The following is a 17,454-nucleotide window of genomic DNA, read 5'->3' on the forward strand; positions in this document are numbered from 1 at the left end:
GATGCTGGTGAGGTTGCGAAGAAATAAGAACATTTTTACACTGTTGGTGGGAATGTAAATTAGTTCAAGCATTGTGGAAGACAGTGTAGCAATTCCTCAAAGATTTAGAACCAGAAATACCATTTGATCCACAATCCCATTACTGGGGATATATCCAAAGGAATATAAATCATTCTGTTATAAAGATACATGCATGCATATGTTCAATGCAGCACTATTCACAATAGCAGACTTGGAATCAACCCAAATGCCCATCAATGACAGACTGGATAAAGAGAATGTGGTATATATATACCATGGAATACCATGCAGCCATAAAAAGGAACAAGATCATATCCTTCACAGGGACAGGGATGGAGCCAGAGGCCATTATCCTCAGCAAACTGACAAAGGAACAGAAAACCAAACACCGCACGTTCTTACTTATAAATGGGAGCTGAACAACGAGAACATACGGACATAGGAAGGGGAACAACACATACTGGGGCCAGTTGGGGGAGTGCGGGGTGGAGAGAGCATCAGGAAAAATAGCTGATGCATGCTGGGCTTAATACCTAGGTGAAGGAAGGGTTGATAGGCTCAGCAAACCACCATGGCACATGTTTACCTATGTAACAAACCTGCACATCCTGCACATGTATCCCGGAACTTAAAATAAAATTTTAAAAAATCATCAATAATAACAATGAAAGCAGCTAACGTTTTTGGGTACTTGCTATGTTCCAGACACTGAGCTAAGCTCCTTACATGCATTATCTCATTTAATCTTCTCCAAACTTCGATAATGGCAACAGTATCCTAGTCCTTGTTTTGCAGATGAGACACTAAGGCACACAGAAGTTAAATAACTTGCCCAAGATCACACAGCTAGTGAGTAGTAAGATTCAAACCCAGATCCAGACCCTACTGTCAATCAGTATACTTTGTGACCACCTAGTGATGTCACAGGAACCACACTTCCATCACCTATTTTAATGCCGTGAATGTTCATCCTAATAAATGCACATTAGACTTGAGTGGATAAAAATTCTCAATGTACTGAATCTTCTACCTTGGGCCAATCCTTCTCTTCAAAATGAGCTTGCATGGGAACCAATGCTGAAAGTGTAAAGAGACCCCAGACAGGCCTGGCATCTGTATGCATAAGACAGAAAACCATCTCCCTGCACCCCTACTCCCAGTTAAAAGGCTGGGGGCATCTTTGAGCCAATGAATGGGCTGCTGCAAAGAATTCTGGGAATCCCAACCCCCGAGTTCTGCGACTCACAGTCCTGCAAAAGGTGGGTACTAGAATAGGGAGGTGGGCATATAGGCCAAATACTCTGTTCTGCCTTCCGGGAGGGAAAAAGCATGCCACCCAGGAAGCCCACAAGTGACATGTGGCCCGTGGGCATACCAGGGCTAAAGTGAAGGATGGACTGCTCTGTGGAAGGAAGGAGTGCAAGTGAACAGGAGGCATAGGGCCACATGCAGGACGACTGCGAGGAGGGAAGGAGGAAGGCTGGCTTTGGCAGGGAGGGGAGGCAGGAGCAGAGGGAGTCAGAGGATCGGTTCAGGCAGTGAGAGAGGGCAGCCCCACTCTATTTCCCAGGCTGCTCTCTGGATGCAGGCAGGAAGGTTGAGTGTATTACACTGGCCCCACCTCCAGAGGCTCTCTCTGCAGCTGCTGGACTGGACACAAAGCGTGAGAGACAGAGACACCATCTCTGCTGATTTGTACCCAACTCTGGTTCCTGTTGCTGAGAGCCCACATGTCACAGAAGCCAGGGCAGGGGGCCCACACTGCTGTCTGCATTTCCCAGGTAAGCAACTGTCTGTGTGTGAGCCAGGAGTGGAGAGCAAGGCCTGAAGGCGGTAAGCAGATGAGAAAGTAGGAGGTGGCTGCCTGGGATGGACTTTAGTACAATCTGGAAAGAATGAAGGAAAGAAGAGGGGTATGGGCTGGGGTTGCAACAAGCCCTTAGGGTAGGCTTCTGCAGAGTGTTGATGGATGTATGAGGTTGGGGAGTCAGACGCTGCATTTGGTCCACTCCTAGCTGGCAAGTGCAGAGGAAGTTCCAGCAAAGGACTGTGCTCTGACAGCCTCTGGGGACTAGCACATCTGGGGAGCAGAGGGGCCCGCCATACCATGGCATCAGTGTTCCTCTTTCAGACCAGGTATATTTGTGTAGACTGCCAGAAAATCTCTCCCTGTGCCCCTGCCTGCCTCCAGGTCTTCCTGGTGGTCGAGAGCACGCCTGTGGCAGCGGCAGGAGGAAGAGAGCAGGACGTATTCACTGGGGATATGGCTTCACATGGAGGAGGGATTCCTCATCTGAAAAGAGAGTCCCCTGACAGGCTCTGGAGAAGAGATTGGTTAGCTAGTGGAGGGCTGTGTGCCACCCTAAGGAGGCTCCCCTATGGCCCAGAGGAAAAGAATGAGACACAGGCTGTGGAAAATGGGGTATTTGTGCTGGAGGTGGGGTGGGGAGCGGGTAAAGTCAGTGATCTGTGAACAGTGCCACAGAAACAGGCAGTATGCTGTCATAAAGAGAGAAAGAGACCTAAGACATGCGTTTCATACAAATCCAGCATTCCTTTGCTGTCCCTGCTGGGGGACCCACAGCCCCAGATCAAGCCTGCTGGTCTGAGTAAGTTCTGTGAGGTTCGCTAGTGGTATGTCCCCTCTATGAACTACACATTCACTCCCTAAGATCCACTATGCCGAAAATATGTCAGACGTGGGCTCCTGTCAAAAGACATGCGAGCTACCCTCTGCCAAGTGATGGGTGAGGGAAGCAGTGAGGGAAGAGGGGTGCTCCCTGGGCTTGAGGACATAAAGAGACATTAGATGCCGAACTCCAGTCACAACTGCAATGTGTCCTCCCTCCCTCCATGGCTTCTGTATCCAGAGTAGAAAGTTAGGATTCCTCCACACTGCTCCCTCTTCATACACACAGGGTAACTGGGCTCATGATCAGGCAGACACCAGGAAAGAAAAGTTTAATGAGATGGGGATAGGGTAACTGGACCAGCCAAATACAACGATCACTCCTTTTATCCCTTCTGAGAAGGCAGTGAAAGGTGGGCAGAGGTAGAGAGAAGGAGCTTTCAGAAGGTAAATGCTCAGTGACTAATACTCTTGAGCACCCCAGGCAGTGGTCTCTGCAACATGGGTCCTGGCTCTGATGGGCAGCCACTGGCCTCTCTCTTTGGCGGAGGGCAATCTGGGTCAATGAGAGCAGGGAGGAGCCCAGCAGCGAGGCCCTGTAGCCAAGGTTCCTTGGCCCAGAAAACACAAGGGGCTTTGATGCCTACAGAAAGCCACAACTCTTCACCCCAGGATGCTGCAGCTGCTCTTGGGCAGAGCCCAGCCCCAGAGCAGGCTTCAGTCTGAAGGCCACAGCTGGGAGGCAGGACCATTTGGGGCTTAATGGCCTTAAAATTAGAGAGAAACCCCGCTGCTGCTGTCTATGAGCTGTGTGGCCTTGGGCAGGTAAGTAACCTCAATAAAGCTCAGTTTCCTGGTCTGTAAAATTGAAAGAATAAGATAATAATAATAGCATCTATCTCTTTTTTTTTTTTTTTTTTTTAGACGGAGTTTCACTCTGTCACCCAGGCTGGAGTGCAGTGGCGCGATCTCGGCTCACTGCAAGCTCCGCCACCACCACCACCAGCTAATTCTTTTGTATTTTTAGTAGAGACAGGGTTTCACTGTGTTAGCCAGGATGGTCTCGATCTTCTGACCTCATCATCCGCCCACCTCAGCCTCCCAATAGCATCTATCTTAATGTTTGCTGAAAAGAATAAATGAAATTATGTTTGTGAAGCACTCAACATAGTGCCGGGCTCATAACGTGTGCCCAGAAAAATGAGAGTTTTAATACCCCCTCTGGGATTCTCAGAAGTTTCTCTCCAGACTAAAGCAGATTTAGCCCTCTGGCCAACAATTTTCCCCCCAGAGAGGCCCTCAGTACCCTGCCTCTCTAGTAACTCCTTTAAAATCTGTCACCCAATCCTTTTTAACCAATCCTCCAGCAGGCTTCCTCTATGTCTTCAAGCTAAGATAAAATTAGTTTGAAAATAAAACCCAAATGGCTCTCATATCTCATGCCTTATGTTTGAAATCCCACATCTGGCTTCTTGAGTTAGGAGGTGTGTACCCCAGCGGGCATCTGCGGTATGCCAGGGGATCAGTATGGCACACTTGGGGGAAGACTAAACATTTAAACCCAAGGTAACTTTAATACTATTTTCTATAAAACAAACGCGACTGGCTGGGGACAGTGGCTCACGCCTGTAATCCCAGCACTTCGGGAGGCTGGGGCAGGTGGATCACAAGGTCAGGAGTTCAAGACCAGCCTAGCCAAGATGGCGAAACCCTGTCTCTACTAAAAACACAAAAATTAGCCAGGCATGGTGGTGGGTGCCTGTAATCCCACCTACTCAAGAGGCTGACGCAGAGAATCACCTGAAGCTGGGAGGCAGAGGTTGCAGTGAGCCAAGATCGTGCTACTACACTCCAGCCTGGGTGACAGAGCGAGACTTCGTCTCAATTAAAAACAAAAACAAAAATGCGACATAAAATGTAAGACTCTCCTGAATGTTTATGATGAAGCAAAATTTCAAAGACAGGTCAAGCTCTCAGTGGGCATCTTCTGCCCCCTGGGTGCTTATGGGTAGCCTTCCTGGCAGTCAGGAGTTCCTCAGAAGTTACAAGGGCCTGAGAAACCCCGCTTAATCAGTGAGGGGCAGCTGGTGCCTTCCTGACTCACCCTCATTCTCCCAAGGGCTGCTCCTTATCTTTGGAAGAGGTGGCCTACACAGCCCAGGGCCTGAGAGGTAACCCTGGCTGACACCATCATGGGATGGCAGACTTCCACTCCTGGCAGAGAAAGCAAGAGCCAGCCTGGTTTCCAGCTTCCCGAGTGGGGGACACTGTAAGAGTGCCTTAGGAGGACCAGAGCTTGCTTCCTACCATCTCATCAAGTTGTCCCCCATGCTCACAAAGGACACATTTGGTTAGCGGTTGGGGATGAGCACCCTAGAGAGGGCAGGGCACAGCTGGCACCCAGCAAATGGCCCACCCTGGCTATTCCTGACAGCATGGTCTCCTGGGGCTTCTAGCAAGTGGGATCTCCAGAGGGAATAAGGATGACTGGAATTTTCAGCAGAGCCAGGCCTCTGTCTTCAGTGAGGCTCAACAATATGCCTGGGATGGAGACCAGTTGGAAACAGAGCTGTAGTGGGAACCTCAATCCCTCTGCTCATGAAAGTGATTAAGTACATTTTTTGTGATTTTCTCTTCATACTTTTATTTTTGCAGGTATCCTGAGCCAAGCAGAATACTCCTCCTCAGAGGAGCAGGCAACAGAAGCGCCTGAACATCATGGCACAAGTGGACTCCCAGGACAGGTGGGGAGCGGTGTCTCCTCTCAGCAGCTTGACTGAGGAGGCTCATGACACCCAGATGCTGAGCATGAACTTAGAGAGTGATGATGAAGATGGTGGGGAGGCCAAAAAAGAGGGACCTGCTGACCCGGTGGCCTGTCCAAGGGGCAGCTCCCCAGTAACATATGACAATGCTGACTTGCCATGGCCCCATCCACTAGACAAAGAGGAAGAGAAATTCTCTGACTCCTCCAGTGCTGGGGACATGGGGCAGAAACCAGTAGAAATGTCTGGGAAAGCCAGCTGGAGCAGAGATGTGGCAAAGATCAACGAGACCCAGGGTTCCCCAGGAGCAAGCACAGCTCTGGGTACCCTTCCCAGTGGTCTCGCACACAAGTTAGGTCAGATGCAACCTCTTGGGGACCGACTACCTGCGGGTGATGATGGAGACTCGAGGGCCAACCAGGGCACAGTCTTGGCTGTCCCATCCAGCTTCCCCAGCAATGGAAAGTATCTCTGTGCGCACAAAAGTGCAGACACGTCCGCAGAGAACTATTCTCTGTTGTGTTTCCCCAGGCCAGGGAGCAACTGGGACCTCTCCACGCGAGAGACACACACACCAGCGCAGGCGTCGGCCACCCCAGCCAGCCTGACTGTCGCGGTACTGGCAAAAGCGCAAAGAAGCAGGAAAGTACAGAACCAGGCGGGCGGGCGCGAGGACGGAGAGGCTGAAGCGCGTCCGCACAGGCGCCTGCGGGGCGGGCGAGCCTTCCAGAAGCCCAGCAAGCCGCTGAGCCCCGCTGAGACGCGCGGCGGCGCCAAGCGCTACGCGTGCGAGCTATGCGGGAAGGCCTACTCCCACCGCGGCACGCTCCAGCAGCACAGGCGCCTGCACACGGGCGAGCGGCCCTACCAATGCTCCTTCTGCGACAAGGCCTACACCTGGTCCTCCGACCACCGGAAGCACATCCGCACGCACACAGGCGAGAAACCCTACCCGTGTCCAGACTGCGGGAAGGCCTTCGTGCGCTCTTCGGACCTGCGCAAACACCAGCGCAACATGCACAGCAACAATAAGCCCTTCCCGTGCTCCGAGTGCGGCCTGACCTTCAACAAGCCGCTGTCGCTGCTGCGCCACCAGCGCACGCACCTGGGAGCCAAGCCCTTCCGCTGCCCCGCCTGCGACCGGGAGTTCGCTGTGGCCAGCCGCATGGTGGAGCACCAGCGCGTGCACTCGGGCGAGCGGCCCTTCCCCTGCCCCACCTGCGGCAAGTGCTTCACCAAGTCCTCCAACCTGTCCGAGCACCAGACGCTGCACACCGGCCAGAGACCCTTCAAGTGCGCTGACTGCGGCGTGGCTTTCGCGCAGCCCTCGCGCCTCGTGCGCCACCAGCGCATCCACACTGGCGAGAGGCCCTTTCCTTGCACGCAGTGTGGCCAGGCCTTTGCCCGCTCTTCGACCCTGAAGCGGCACCAACAGATCCACTCCGGAGAGAAGGGATTCCTCTGTGCAGAGTGCGGCAGGGCCTTCCGCATTGCCTCTGAGTTGGCCCAGCACATACGAATGCACAACGGAGAGAGGCCCTACCAGTGTAAGGACTGCGGCCAGGCCTTCACCCGATCCAATCACCTCCAACGACACCGAGCCAAGCACCGCACCTGCAAGAAAGAACCCATCCCTTCCTCCTCTGACGAGTGAAGACAGCATCGTCGTCGACCTCACTACTTGGAACCTTCGCAGGTGGACCCACTCACATGGTATTGCCAGCCTCACTGGTCAGCCTCGCCTCCCAGTAGGTCGCGGGTCATGAGTGGTCCATTTGATTATATATTTGATCCCTTGAACAAAGTCATCACCGAGAGAGCACCCAGGTGTGTGGTTTCACATCAGTGGTTCTGAGTGTCCGAGGTCATAAACAACTGGAAAAGGGAAAGACAAAGTAGTGAGAGCTGATCAAACGTTGAGTTCCTTGGGTTGGGGAACCTGAATCAATCAGAAACTGCTTCTAGAATTACATGCTGGGCACTGGGCAGGGCTCCAGGGATAAGGTGGGGAAAAAGACTAACTTGTCCTACCCTCAAAGCCATATGCAAATACTGAAAAGAAGGAATGAAGGACTAGTACTTTTTAGAGAAAGATGCTTTTAGTTTTTTACGTAGATAAAGGAATCCCCAGAAGTGGTCCCTATGATGAACTCCCCCAAAGCAACGCCTTTGTGGGAGGGACTCAAACCCAGTCCAACATTCCATCATTTCACTTGACTGCAGAAATGGCTTTACCCTTAGGATATTTCTTTATGAGTCCTGGCTTTCAAGTAGAGAAGGGCTTTATCTTAGAGAAGGTAGTTTATGTCCTATTCCAGTTATTCTGGAAGTTCAGGACAGCCTTAGCATCTGAAAAAGAAGTACATTCCTCTTTATAGTGGAATTTAGTACGTAGATCTAACGCGAGTCTCACCCACAAAATTCATATGTGCCTTCTCTCTGGCTGCCTTTTTTCCTGTTTGCACTCTGAGGGCTTAAGTCATATGTGATATTTACAAAGCAATTGGCCCATTTACAGAGAGACATCTATAATTTCTCCACAAAGCCTTGACCGTGGTTCATGAAACCTTTTGGGTTCATTTACATTTGTCTGAATCATCAGCCTTGACTTGAAGTGAATAAAACACCCTTTGCCCAAGTGCCATTGGCTTGTCTGCATTTCAAAATCATTAAAACCAGGTATGAAAGCCTACATGACTCACAGTTACCTAAGAGGTTATTTCAAAGTTTGCATTACTAACAGCCATTCTTCAAAGTGTATTGATGCATATAGTGATCTGTATAAAGTCAGTAGTTCTTAGCTGAACCTCAACTGTGAGGAATCTATGACTGCACAGATGTCCTTGGTGCACATAAGCAAACGGCACTTCTTATCTTACCGAAGTTAAATAAGATATTCCATAAGAAAGTATAGTGCCCTTCTTGGGGGAGTACCTTCAGTATATTCCTAAAATTGCCACCAAAGAATGCCAAATCTGAATTTCTCTTGGGTTCCACCTGATTTGGACCTAGGGTGTGACCTCTAAATATCATTCTCATGATACATGGGGGCGCCTAAGAGAAGTAAGAGAGAGAGAGCTAGACAGCTAGATAACTAGATAGTCTTGTGTCTTGTTTGACCAAGGTAACCTTAATAAAAGGGTCGGCCCCCACCCTTTACTGTTGATGTGACCTTGGGCTTCAGCTTCTGCATCTGCATGGGCAAAATAGAAGTGATAGTAGTAGGTAAAAGTTAGAGTGATCCTACTATACGATGGAAACTTTGGCTGAATGCAAGAGCTTTAAATTGGTAGATAAGTCACAAGATTAACTTGTGACTATGAAGAGAGCAAAAGCTAACTTTTTTTCCTAGATAATCAATATAGTATTTGAAGACTGAAGGATTACTCCTTTTCATTGTAGGATTACTCCTTTTCATTGTATCCTTTCTTAAAGATGGTCATTAGTATAGTTTTTACAAATTAAAGAATTTGGTTTTGTTTTATATTTTTTATGGAGTTGTTCCCCTAAGCCTGGTTGCATAGGAATCACCGGGCTGTTTGTTAACCATATAACTTGCTGCACCCTAACCTTGAATACTGATAAAGGTCTGCAGTGTGGTATCTAGGTATGGCTTCCACATGGGCATAGCTTTGGAGAAGGAGTGAGTGTACTTGTTAATAGGCAGAAAAGCCGGATTTGCTTGTGCTGGGTATCTTTGGTGCTGTATACTATGTTTCTGGAATATAAGGGGTAGAACATACTGAATAGGTCCAAGAGAAGTTCATTAGTCCCTCAGGCCTATCACAACTCAGATTTTAAGGAAAATTGTCTCAACCAGTCTTTTCTCACATCAACTGCAAGGGTCATGCTGAGTAGGTATTAGAGAAGAAAGGAATCCCATTGGAACCAGTAGTCACAGATCACTGGACCAGACAGTGGTACACAAGTAGAAGGCAACAGTACATGGAGTGGACAAAAGAGAAGCCAACCAGCTGTGAGGTGGCTTGGGACAAATTCTGCTCAGTAGAGTCTGTCCATTCAAAGTGGGGGCAGTTGAATCACATCTTTGGAAAAGAATCAATGCTTGAAGACAGGTTGTTCTGTCTTGCATTTGTACCCCAAATTATGCTGAGCTACTTTCCAGTTTTCTATTAACCCACTGTACATCACAGCAGACAATCTTATTTCTCTATTACGTAATTAAAAATCAGGGTAAAGCCAGGTGTGGTGGCTCATTCCTGTAATCCCAGCACTTTGGGAGGCCAAGGTGGGAGGATTACTTGATCCCAGGAGTTTGAGACCAGCCTAGGCAACATAGTGACACCCCCATCTCTATAAAAACATTTAAAAATGAGCCAGGTTCGCCAGATGTGGTCACTCATGCCTATAATCCCAGCACTTTCGGAGGCTAAGGCGGGTGAATCACCTGAGGTCAGGAATTCAAGACCAGCCTGGCCAACATGGTAAAACCCCATCTTTACTAAAATTACAAAAATTAGCTGAGCATAGTGGCAGGCACCTGTAGTCTCAGCTACTTGGGAGGCTGAGGCAGGATAATCACTTGAACCCAGGAGGCGGAAGTTGCAGTGAGCCAAGATCGTACCATTGCACTCCAGCCAGGGTGACAAGAGGGAAACTCCATCTCAAAAAACAATAACAAAACAAATGAGCTAGGCGTGGTGACACACACATATAGTCCCAGCTACTGGGGAATCTGAGGCAAGAGGATTACTTGAACCCAAGAGGTGGTGGCTGCAGTGAGCTGTGATCATGCCACTGCAATTCAGCCTGGGTGACAGAGTGAGACGCTGTCTCAAAATAAATAAAATAAAATAGGGGCAGGGCCTTCTTTGTGACAAAAAGAATTTAAAGCTTCTCTCTGGGTTAATGCTGTTTCCACAGTATAGGTTGCCAAAATTAATTTGAATATACCCAGTAAAAATGTTCATTTATAAGTTTCCACTTAATAAAAATTCCCCTGATGGGTTCACCAGTCTATAGTGCTCATGACTCGTATTCTTTAGATCGTAATGATAATAGCCAACACTTACATTGTGTTCAGTATGCGCCAGGAACTGTTCTGTTTTATATATGTTAACTATAGATTTTAAAGCAAACTTATGGTGATTCTTATCCCTATTTTTTTAAGATTAGGAAATCAAGGGAGAAAGATACCACAGCTAGAAAGTGGCTGGCATAGTAATGATTTGACATTTAGACATGCTTGCTCCAGAGACTGTTCACAGGGTCAACTGCCTCTGTTTGGAATGAAGTTGTTGATGTGCATTTTTAAAGTGGATGACAGTAAATTCAAACGATGATAAAAATTGAAACATAGCACAGCAGAAATCATAGCATGACTCAGGAACAAAGACCTGTGAATGACTTAATGAATCTGGGAGAGTCTGGGTTGGCAGCTCTTAATCATTAATGCCTTGGAAATTGTCAATAAGCTAGCCAGGGGGAATAAATTGGAGTTAAAGGAGTAATACTTCCTTGAAGGCCCACTGTTGTTTCATATCACTGACTAAAGAAACATTCTGTGCCTGTGCCTTACACAGAAAAATATACCAGCAATTAATCTTGGCACTCAACATTTACACACTCCATAATCTAAATGCATGCACATTGAAAAGCTATATTAACCTGATACGAACACAATAGATCACCCAGGAATTCCAACTAGACCTTAAAAAATCTTGCTTGGAAGAAAATTTTGTGTAAAGCATTAGTGTAATTGCCAGAACACTCAAGCAGATGTCATTGCTAGACTCAGAACTAGAATACGAACTACAAACTCAATGACCCATGAACATATTGCCAAAGATGGAGTGACTCAATGTTTCATCAAACCAGAAGAGGGCAGCTGTTTAAGTTGACAGGAAAGCTCATTTTTAACATCAATTTCCCTCTCTCCATTCTGCATTAAACCATGCCAGTACAATTTTTTCACTGTCTGGATAATGTTTTTATCTCTCTCTCCTCCTCATTTTTCTCCTTAACCACCCCCACCCTACAACTTTCAGTCAAATTGGTTTAGAGTTTCACTGTTTAGGAGTGTCAGGAACTCGGCAGATTGGTTCAGCAAATGAATAGAACTGCTATAAAATATAAGTTATCACTAAGATTTAAAGAAAAACCTCTTGTTAAAAACAAAGAAGACATGGAAGAAGCAAAAAACAGGGATACAGGGATTCTCTTGTGGTAGTGCAGATGAAGTCAAGGACAAGTGGGGACAGAGGTAAGATGAGAAGATGCCAGAGATTTCAGAGGTGGAGTTAATAAGGCTTGGTGAAAGGATAAAAATAACTACCATTTAGTGAACACATTTTAGAGATCGGGCACTACATTCATTATCTCAATTAATTCCTACAACAATCTGTTATGAAAGGTCCTTGAAAAATATTCCCACATGGGGTCTGCAATAATTTTCCTTTCCAGGAATGCAATCAAGATTAATAGGTAATGGTTATTGTCTGTTATTGTTAAGCAAAGGTCAGTAAGGTCTACGTGTCCTTTCTAATAGGCTACCTGTCTGCAACAGGAGAATGTGTAGCAAATGTCTTGCCTTTTGGTTTAGAAGTTATGCCTGCTTACATTTTTATTTTCCATCATCACTGTGGTGGTTTTAAAAATATGTTCACAAATTCTTTGACATACCTCCCTTCGAGAGTGTAGCCTAGTTTCCTTCCCTTTTAGTATGGGCTGGACTTAGTGACTCGGTTCTAATGGACAGAATAAAGCAGAAGTGATGGTGTGTGACTTTGGAGGCTAGGCATAAAAAGTACTGTGGCTTCCACAGGATACTTTGTTTCTCTTTCTCTCTCTTTTTCCCTCATTCACTTGCTCTGGCAGAAGACAGCCACCATGTCATGAGCAGCCTTGTAGAGAGGCCCTATGGTGAGGAACTGGGGTGTTCTGCCAGCAGCCACATCAGTGAGCTTGTAAGTGGATCCTCTAGCCCCAGTCAAGTGTTCAGTTGACTGGAGACCTGGCTGACTACTTGACTGAAACCTCATGAAAGACTAACAGCTAGAACTGTGCAGCTAAGTGGCTCTCAAATTACTGATCCTTGGAAACTGCATAAAATAATAAATGCTTGTTTTTTTTAAGATGTTGAATTTTGGTTGGTAATTTGTAATGCCACAATAGATAACAAACAATAATATAAAGAACAACTTTCTCCTAACGAGTAAGAGACTAGTCACTCAGTGTCACCGTAAGCCCTGATTTCTGCCCTAAGTAAATTGCCAGAAGGGTTGGAAACATGTCTGCTTCCTCTTGCCACATTCTCTCCAATGGCCACCCACTAAGGCTGGTTGAGGCCCAGTTGTTGCATGGGTACCCTTGTGTAATCTGTCCCATTGCCAAGTGAGCCTTAATAGCTCCAGGGCCCAGGAAGAGGGAGCCTTTGAGAAGGGGGCAGAAATATCTGGACACCAGCATCACATCTGATAAGGAATTGTAAGTATGAATCCCTTTTGGTCACTCTCTTTCTTGGTATATTTCAATTCTTAATTCAGAGATAAGTAAATCAATGTATGGTCTTCCCTAGAAAGGGGAGAAATTCCTAGTTCTCCAGAGCCTAAAACACAATCCTTTGAGGGCTATATTATAATATTATCCCCATTTTGCAGAAAAGGAAACACCATGCAAAGGATTACTGCCCGTATAATTACAAATATGAAGGAAAGCATTTATTACAAGTATACTAAAGATGGTGCTTTTGTATTGATATCCAGTCCTGAGAAAAGTAGTAAAGAACTAAGGATAAGGATAAAATTAGAGTGAGTGAGTCTGAAAATCACGCCAGAGTTTCCAAAATGCTATAACCAATTAGATCTGCAACTGTTTCCTAAATCTTCATGATGAAAGTGCTTCTGAACCTTTTCTTGAATCACAAGCTACTTCAATACAATCACAAGAATCCAATAAAAGCTGCGGACCCTATCAAAAACCCCTCATTACTGATGTTTTGTGTTACAATTTCAAGGAGTCACAGGCCTCCTGAAGCTCAACAACTGGCCTAAAATTAAGATTCTCTTTTGAATTTCACTTCCAAATATGTCTCCAGCACCAAAACCCAGGAACTTAAGTCAGTTATAATAGCAAAAGGGCTAACACAGACTTGCAAAGTAAGCCCTATCAAAGACTATCTTTTGGATAATTTTTAAAAGAAAAAACAAACAAGATAACTAAGACAGCTTATACTCCAAAGGGGTAAACAAATATCTTCAAATACTGAAATGAATATATTACTGATACAGGAAATCAGTCGTGTTCTGTCTTATAAATGTAATGATTACTCTTGGAATATATAAAATGGTATATGTAGTTTGAAAAATCATCCAAATAAGTATTGTCACAGATTTTAAGAAAAATAAATACTTTCTTTTGAAAAGTACAATAATTAATGACAAAGATAAACCAGACTGCAAATGGACTTGAGGAAAGAGGCTACATTTACATTCAGAACTGCATGCAAAGCATCGCAGGGATTGCAATTACGGAAAACTTCAGTAAAGACTAGTCCTTCAGAAACCAAGCAGAATACCAGATTACAAAAGTGTCTTGGCTTCTTGGTAAGGCTTATTTATTTGAGAATTAAATAATTTTTACAGTTGAGTTTATCAACTATAAACTCAACTGTAATAATGTATTTAATTTTCAGCCATTAACAACAGTACTATCTATATCAGTAAATACCTATCTTATTCCTGCTAGAAATAACCATGGCATTTCTGAGGGGGAAAAACTGCATTCTTAGATTGATTTCAAGCCATTCATGAGAGGCAGGGTCTGGAGGAAAAGCCTGAACTGAGTAAGTTAGTGACAGAAAACTTGTTTTATTGAATAGATCTTAATAGACATAAAAACAAAAGGTGAAGATAAACTTGACAGCTCAGCCACTAGGGTCCCTCCACTTCATGAATCCATCATGCCTCCTCAACGTCCCTAGCTGAGTGACAGCATGAGCAGAGGAAGCACAGGAGACTGCTTTCTCTCCAGAATGAATCTGCTGAGGGTTGCAGGGATGCCAGCTGAGTGAAAGTCCCCCACACTCATCTCAGTAGAAAGACTGCAGTCCAGAGTGCATTTATAGATATCTTTTTAACCTGACCACCTGGACAAAGGCCACACCACACTCTTGGCACTTTTATGGCTTGCTCTGCTGAGGGGCCACCTTAAGTCTTGACAGCAGGTTTGATTTTTGAAACCCCTTACAGCAGAGAGGACAGATGTGTGGTTTGCAGTCCTCCTTCCCTGTGTTTTGTTCATCTGAACTGTGCTGGCTTTGGTGTACCGTGGACTAGGGATCTCTCACAGTACACTTTCCATAGTCATTTTGGAGCACTCCATCTCATGCACATTACACAGGTGCCTCCAAACATCCACTGTGCGGATGAAACCTTTATCACTTTCAGGCTCCATACATGGCTGGTCTCCAGAGTGAATCAATTTGTGCATGCATAGGTTGGCAGCCCAGAATAATTCCTTGCCACAGGTGGGGTGACAGTAGTAATCCTCCCCTAAATGGTTCTGCTTATGCTCTTGAAGTCCTGTGAGGTCCTAAAACGATGTCCAACAATTGTGCTGTTGATCAGAGCAATCTTCTCTAGAGATCGGATCTATGTCTTCATCATAAAATGTCAACAAGGATCATATTTTCATCATCCTCAATAGACTGTCCCTGAAGCTCTTCTGCGTGTTCAGAACAATATGGTTCTATGCCTTCATCCTCATACTGTAGGTTAAAGTTGGTTCTAGAAGTGACCGAGATACCTGTAGGGGTTTCATTCTGTGGGTGGTAACAGATTTCATAAGTTTCCTCCTCTTCACACTAAAGTTCTACCAGAAGCTCCTGCTGACCTGAGAAACCTGCTAAGACACAGCCAGCAAGGAGGGTGGCGAGTACTTCTCCTGAATATCCATATACAGCCTTAATTCCTAACTTATCTTTCCTGAGCTCAGGCTAGAATCATCTGAAGATGCCTTCTCTGTGTCCTGGGCATCATCTGACTGCCTTGCTACCTCTGTGTCCATTCTCAGGCCACTGGGCTGGGTATTCGTTTTTGTTTTTTTGGTGAAGGTCCTTTGATCTTACACACTTCCTAAACAGTTTTGACATAACTTTAACTTTTAAACATCCTAAAGGAAAATAACTTTTATTCATAGAATTTGCTAAAATCTACTCTAGGAACTACAAAATTATTTCCATTTTTCTCAACAGATAAATGGTTTCTATTTATTTAATTTGAGACAGAGTCTTACTCTGTCACCCAGGCTGGAGTGCAGTGATGTGATCTCAGCTCACTGCAGCCTCCATCTCCTGAGTTCAAGCAGTTCTCCCAAGTAGAATCAGGCCTCAGCCTCCCAAGTAGCTGGGATTACAGGTGTGCACCACCATGCCTGGCTAATTCTTGTATTTTTAGTAGCGATGGGGTTTTGCCATGTTGTCCAGGCTGGTCTCAAACTCCTGGCCTCAAGTGATCTGCCTGCTTTGGCCTCCCAAAGTTCTGGGATTACAGGCATGAGCCACCACACACAGCCAATAGTTTCTAATTCTAAAAGGAAGTAGAACAGTAGTTGCTTGACCTTCTGCCAAGATGGTGTTGGAAGTTTACACTTTAACCACCACTCCTAAAATACATTGCAATGCAATTATAGATAAGCTATAACAAGAGGAAATACTTAAAATATTGCTGTGCTTAAAATTAAGATTAAAACCCTCATGGGCTATAACTAAATAGAAATGCAGTAGTTGAGACTAAAGATGTAGGCTTGTTGGGTTCCATGTCTGAGAATTGGCAGAAGTGGCTGAGAGTACAGTTCCCAAAGTATAAATAAAATAAAAATGAAACTTAGGTAGAAAAAGTTGTGCTCACAGCCTGTGAGATGCTTATATAAAGTTGGAATAACAGTTAGAAGAAGATACATCCTCTGAACCAGAATGTGGTCACAATAAGAAGAAATTAGTAATCTAGAAGCAGGAGAGAAAGGGATTACAATGAAAAGTTGGTTCTTTGTAGACACTAATCAAAAAGAGAAAGCACTAGCAAGACTGTTAAAGGGAAAAGGGAGAGGGCACCAAAATATTAGAAATGAAAAGGGAGGCTAAGCATGGTGGTTCATGCCTATAATCCCAGCAGTTTCAGGCTGGTCTCAAACTCTTGGCCTAAGTGATCCTCCTGCCTCTGAGGTAGCCTGAGGCTAGGAGGATCACTTGAGCCTAAGGCTAGAAGGATTTTTGAGACTGAGAAGTCAAGGCTGCAGGTGGATCACTTGATGCCAAGAGTTTGAGACCAGCCTAAGCAACACACTGAGACCCATCTCTACAAAAAATAAAATATAAATTAGCTGAGTGTGGTGATGTACACCTTTAGTCCCAGCTACTCAGGAGGATGAGACAGGAGGATCACTTGAGCCCAGGAAGTTGAGGCTGAAGTGAGCCATGATTGCACTGCTGGACTCCGGTCTGGTGACAGTGAGACCCATCTCTAAAAAAAAAAACTAGAACAGAATAAATAATACTTTAATAAATTAAACCACCTAGTGCCTATAAATTTAAAAACTTCAATGAAATGGAAAAATTTCCAGAATAATATAAATCCTCAAAATAGCCCTGGGAATACAGAAGTTCAAATCAGGCTGGGTGTGGTGACGCATGCCTATAATCCCAATACTTTAGGTGGTAGAGGTGGGAGGATCACTTGAGCCCAGGAGTTTGAGACCAGCCTGGGCATCATAGGGAGGCAATGTCTCAATAGAATATTAAAGAATTAGTCAGGTGTGTTGGTGCACACCTGTGGTCCCAGCTACTTGGGAGCATGAGGTAGGAGGATCACGTAAGCCTGAGAGGTCAAGGCTGCAATGAGCTATGATCATACCAGTGCACTCTAGCCTGGGTGACAGAGCAAGACCCTGTCTCAAAAAAAGAAAAAAGAAAGAAAGAAAACATTCAGGCCAGGCACGGTGGATGACATCAGTAATCCCAGCACATTGGGAGGCCAAGGGAGGCAGATCCCTTGAGGTCAGGAGTTTGAGACCGGCCTGGCC

General features: G+C 45.6%; 1 protein-coding gene across 1 annotated transcript; it reads left to right on the forward strand.

Annotated features, from left to right (window-relative positions):
- Positions 1 to 1,655: 1,655 nt before the first annotated feature.
- ZNF648 (zinc finger protein 648) lies at positions 1,656 to 8,795 on the forward strand. The gene is made up of 2 exons (XM_025362844.1): positions 1,656 to 1,802; positions 5,306 to 8,795. The coding sequence occupies exon 2, from the start codon at positions 5,369 to 5,371 to the stop codon at positions 7,067 to 7,069; it is 1,701 nt and encodes a 566-aa protein (XP_025218629.1). The 5' UTR covers positions 1,656 to 1,802; positions 5,306 to 5,368; the 3' UTR covers positions 7,070 to 8,795.
- The last annotated feature ends 8,659 nt before the right edge of the window (positions 8,796 to 17,454 follow it).

Source organism: Theropithecus gelada, chromosome 1, assembly GCF_003255815.1.
Source record: "Theropithecus gelada isolate Dixy chromosome 1, Tgel_1.0, whole genome shotgun sequence".
Classification (NCBI taxonomy): Eukaryota; Metazoa; Chordata; class Mammalia; order Primates; family Cercopithecidae; genus Theropithecus; species Theropithecus gelada.

What these genes read in the sequence shown, in the direction of transcription:
- ZNF648 (XM_025362844.1), top strand. Translation starts at nt 5,369, where the DNA reads ATGGCACAAGTGGACTCCCAGGACAGGTGGGGAGCGGTGTCTCCTCTC.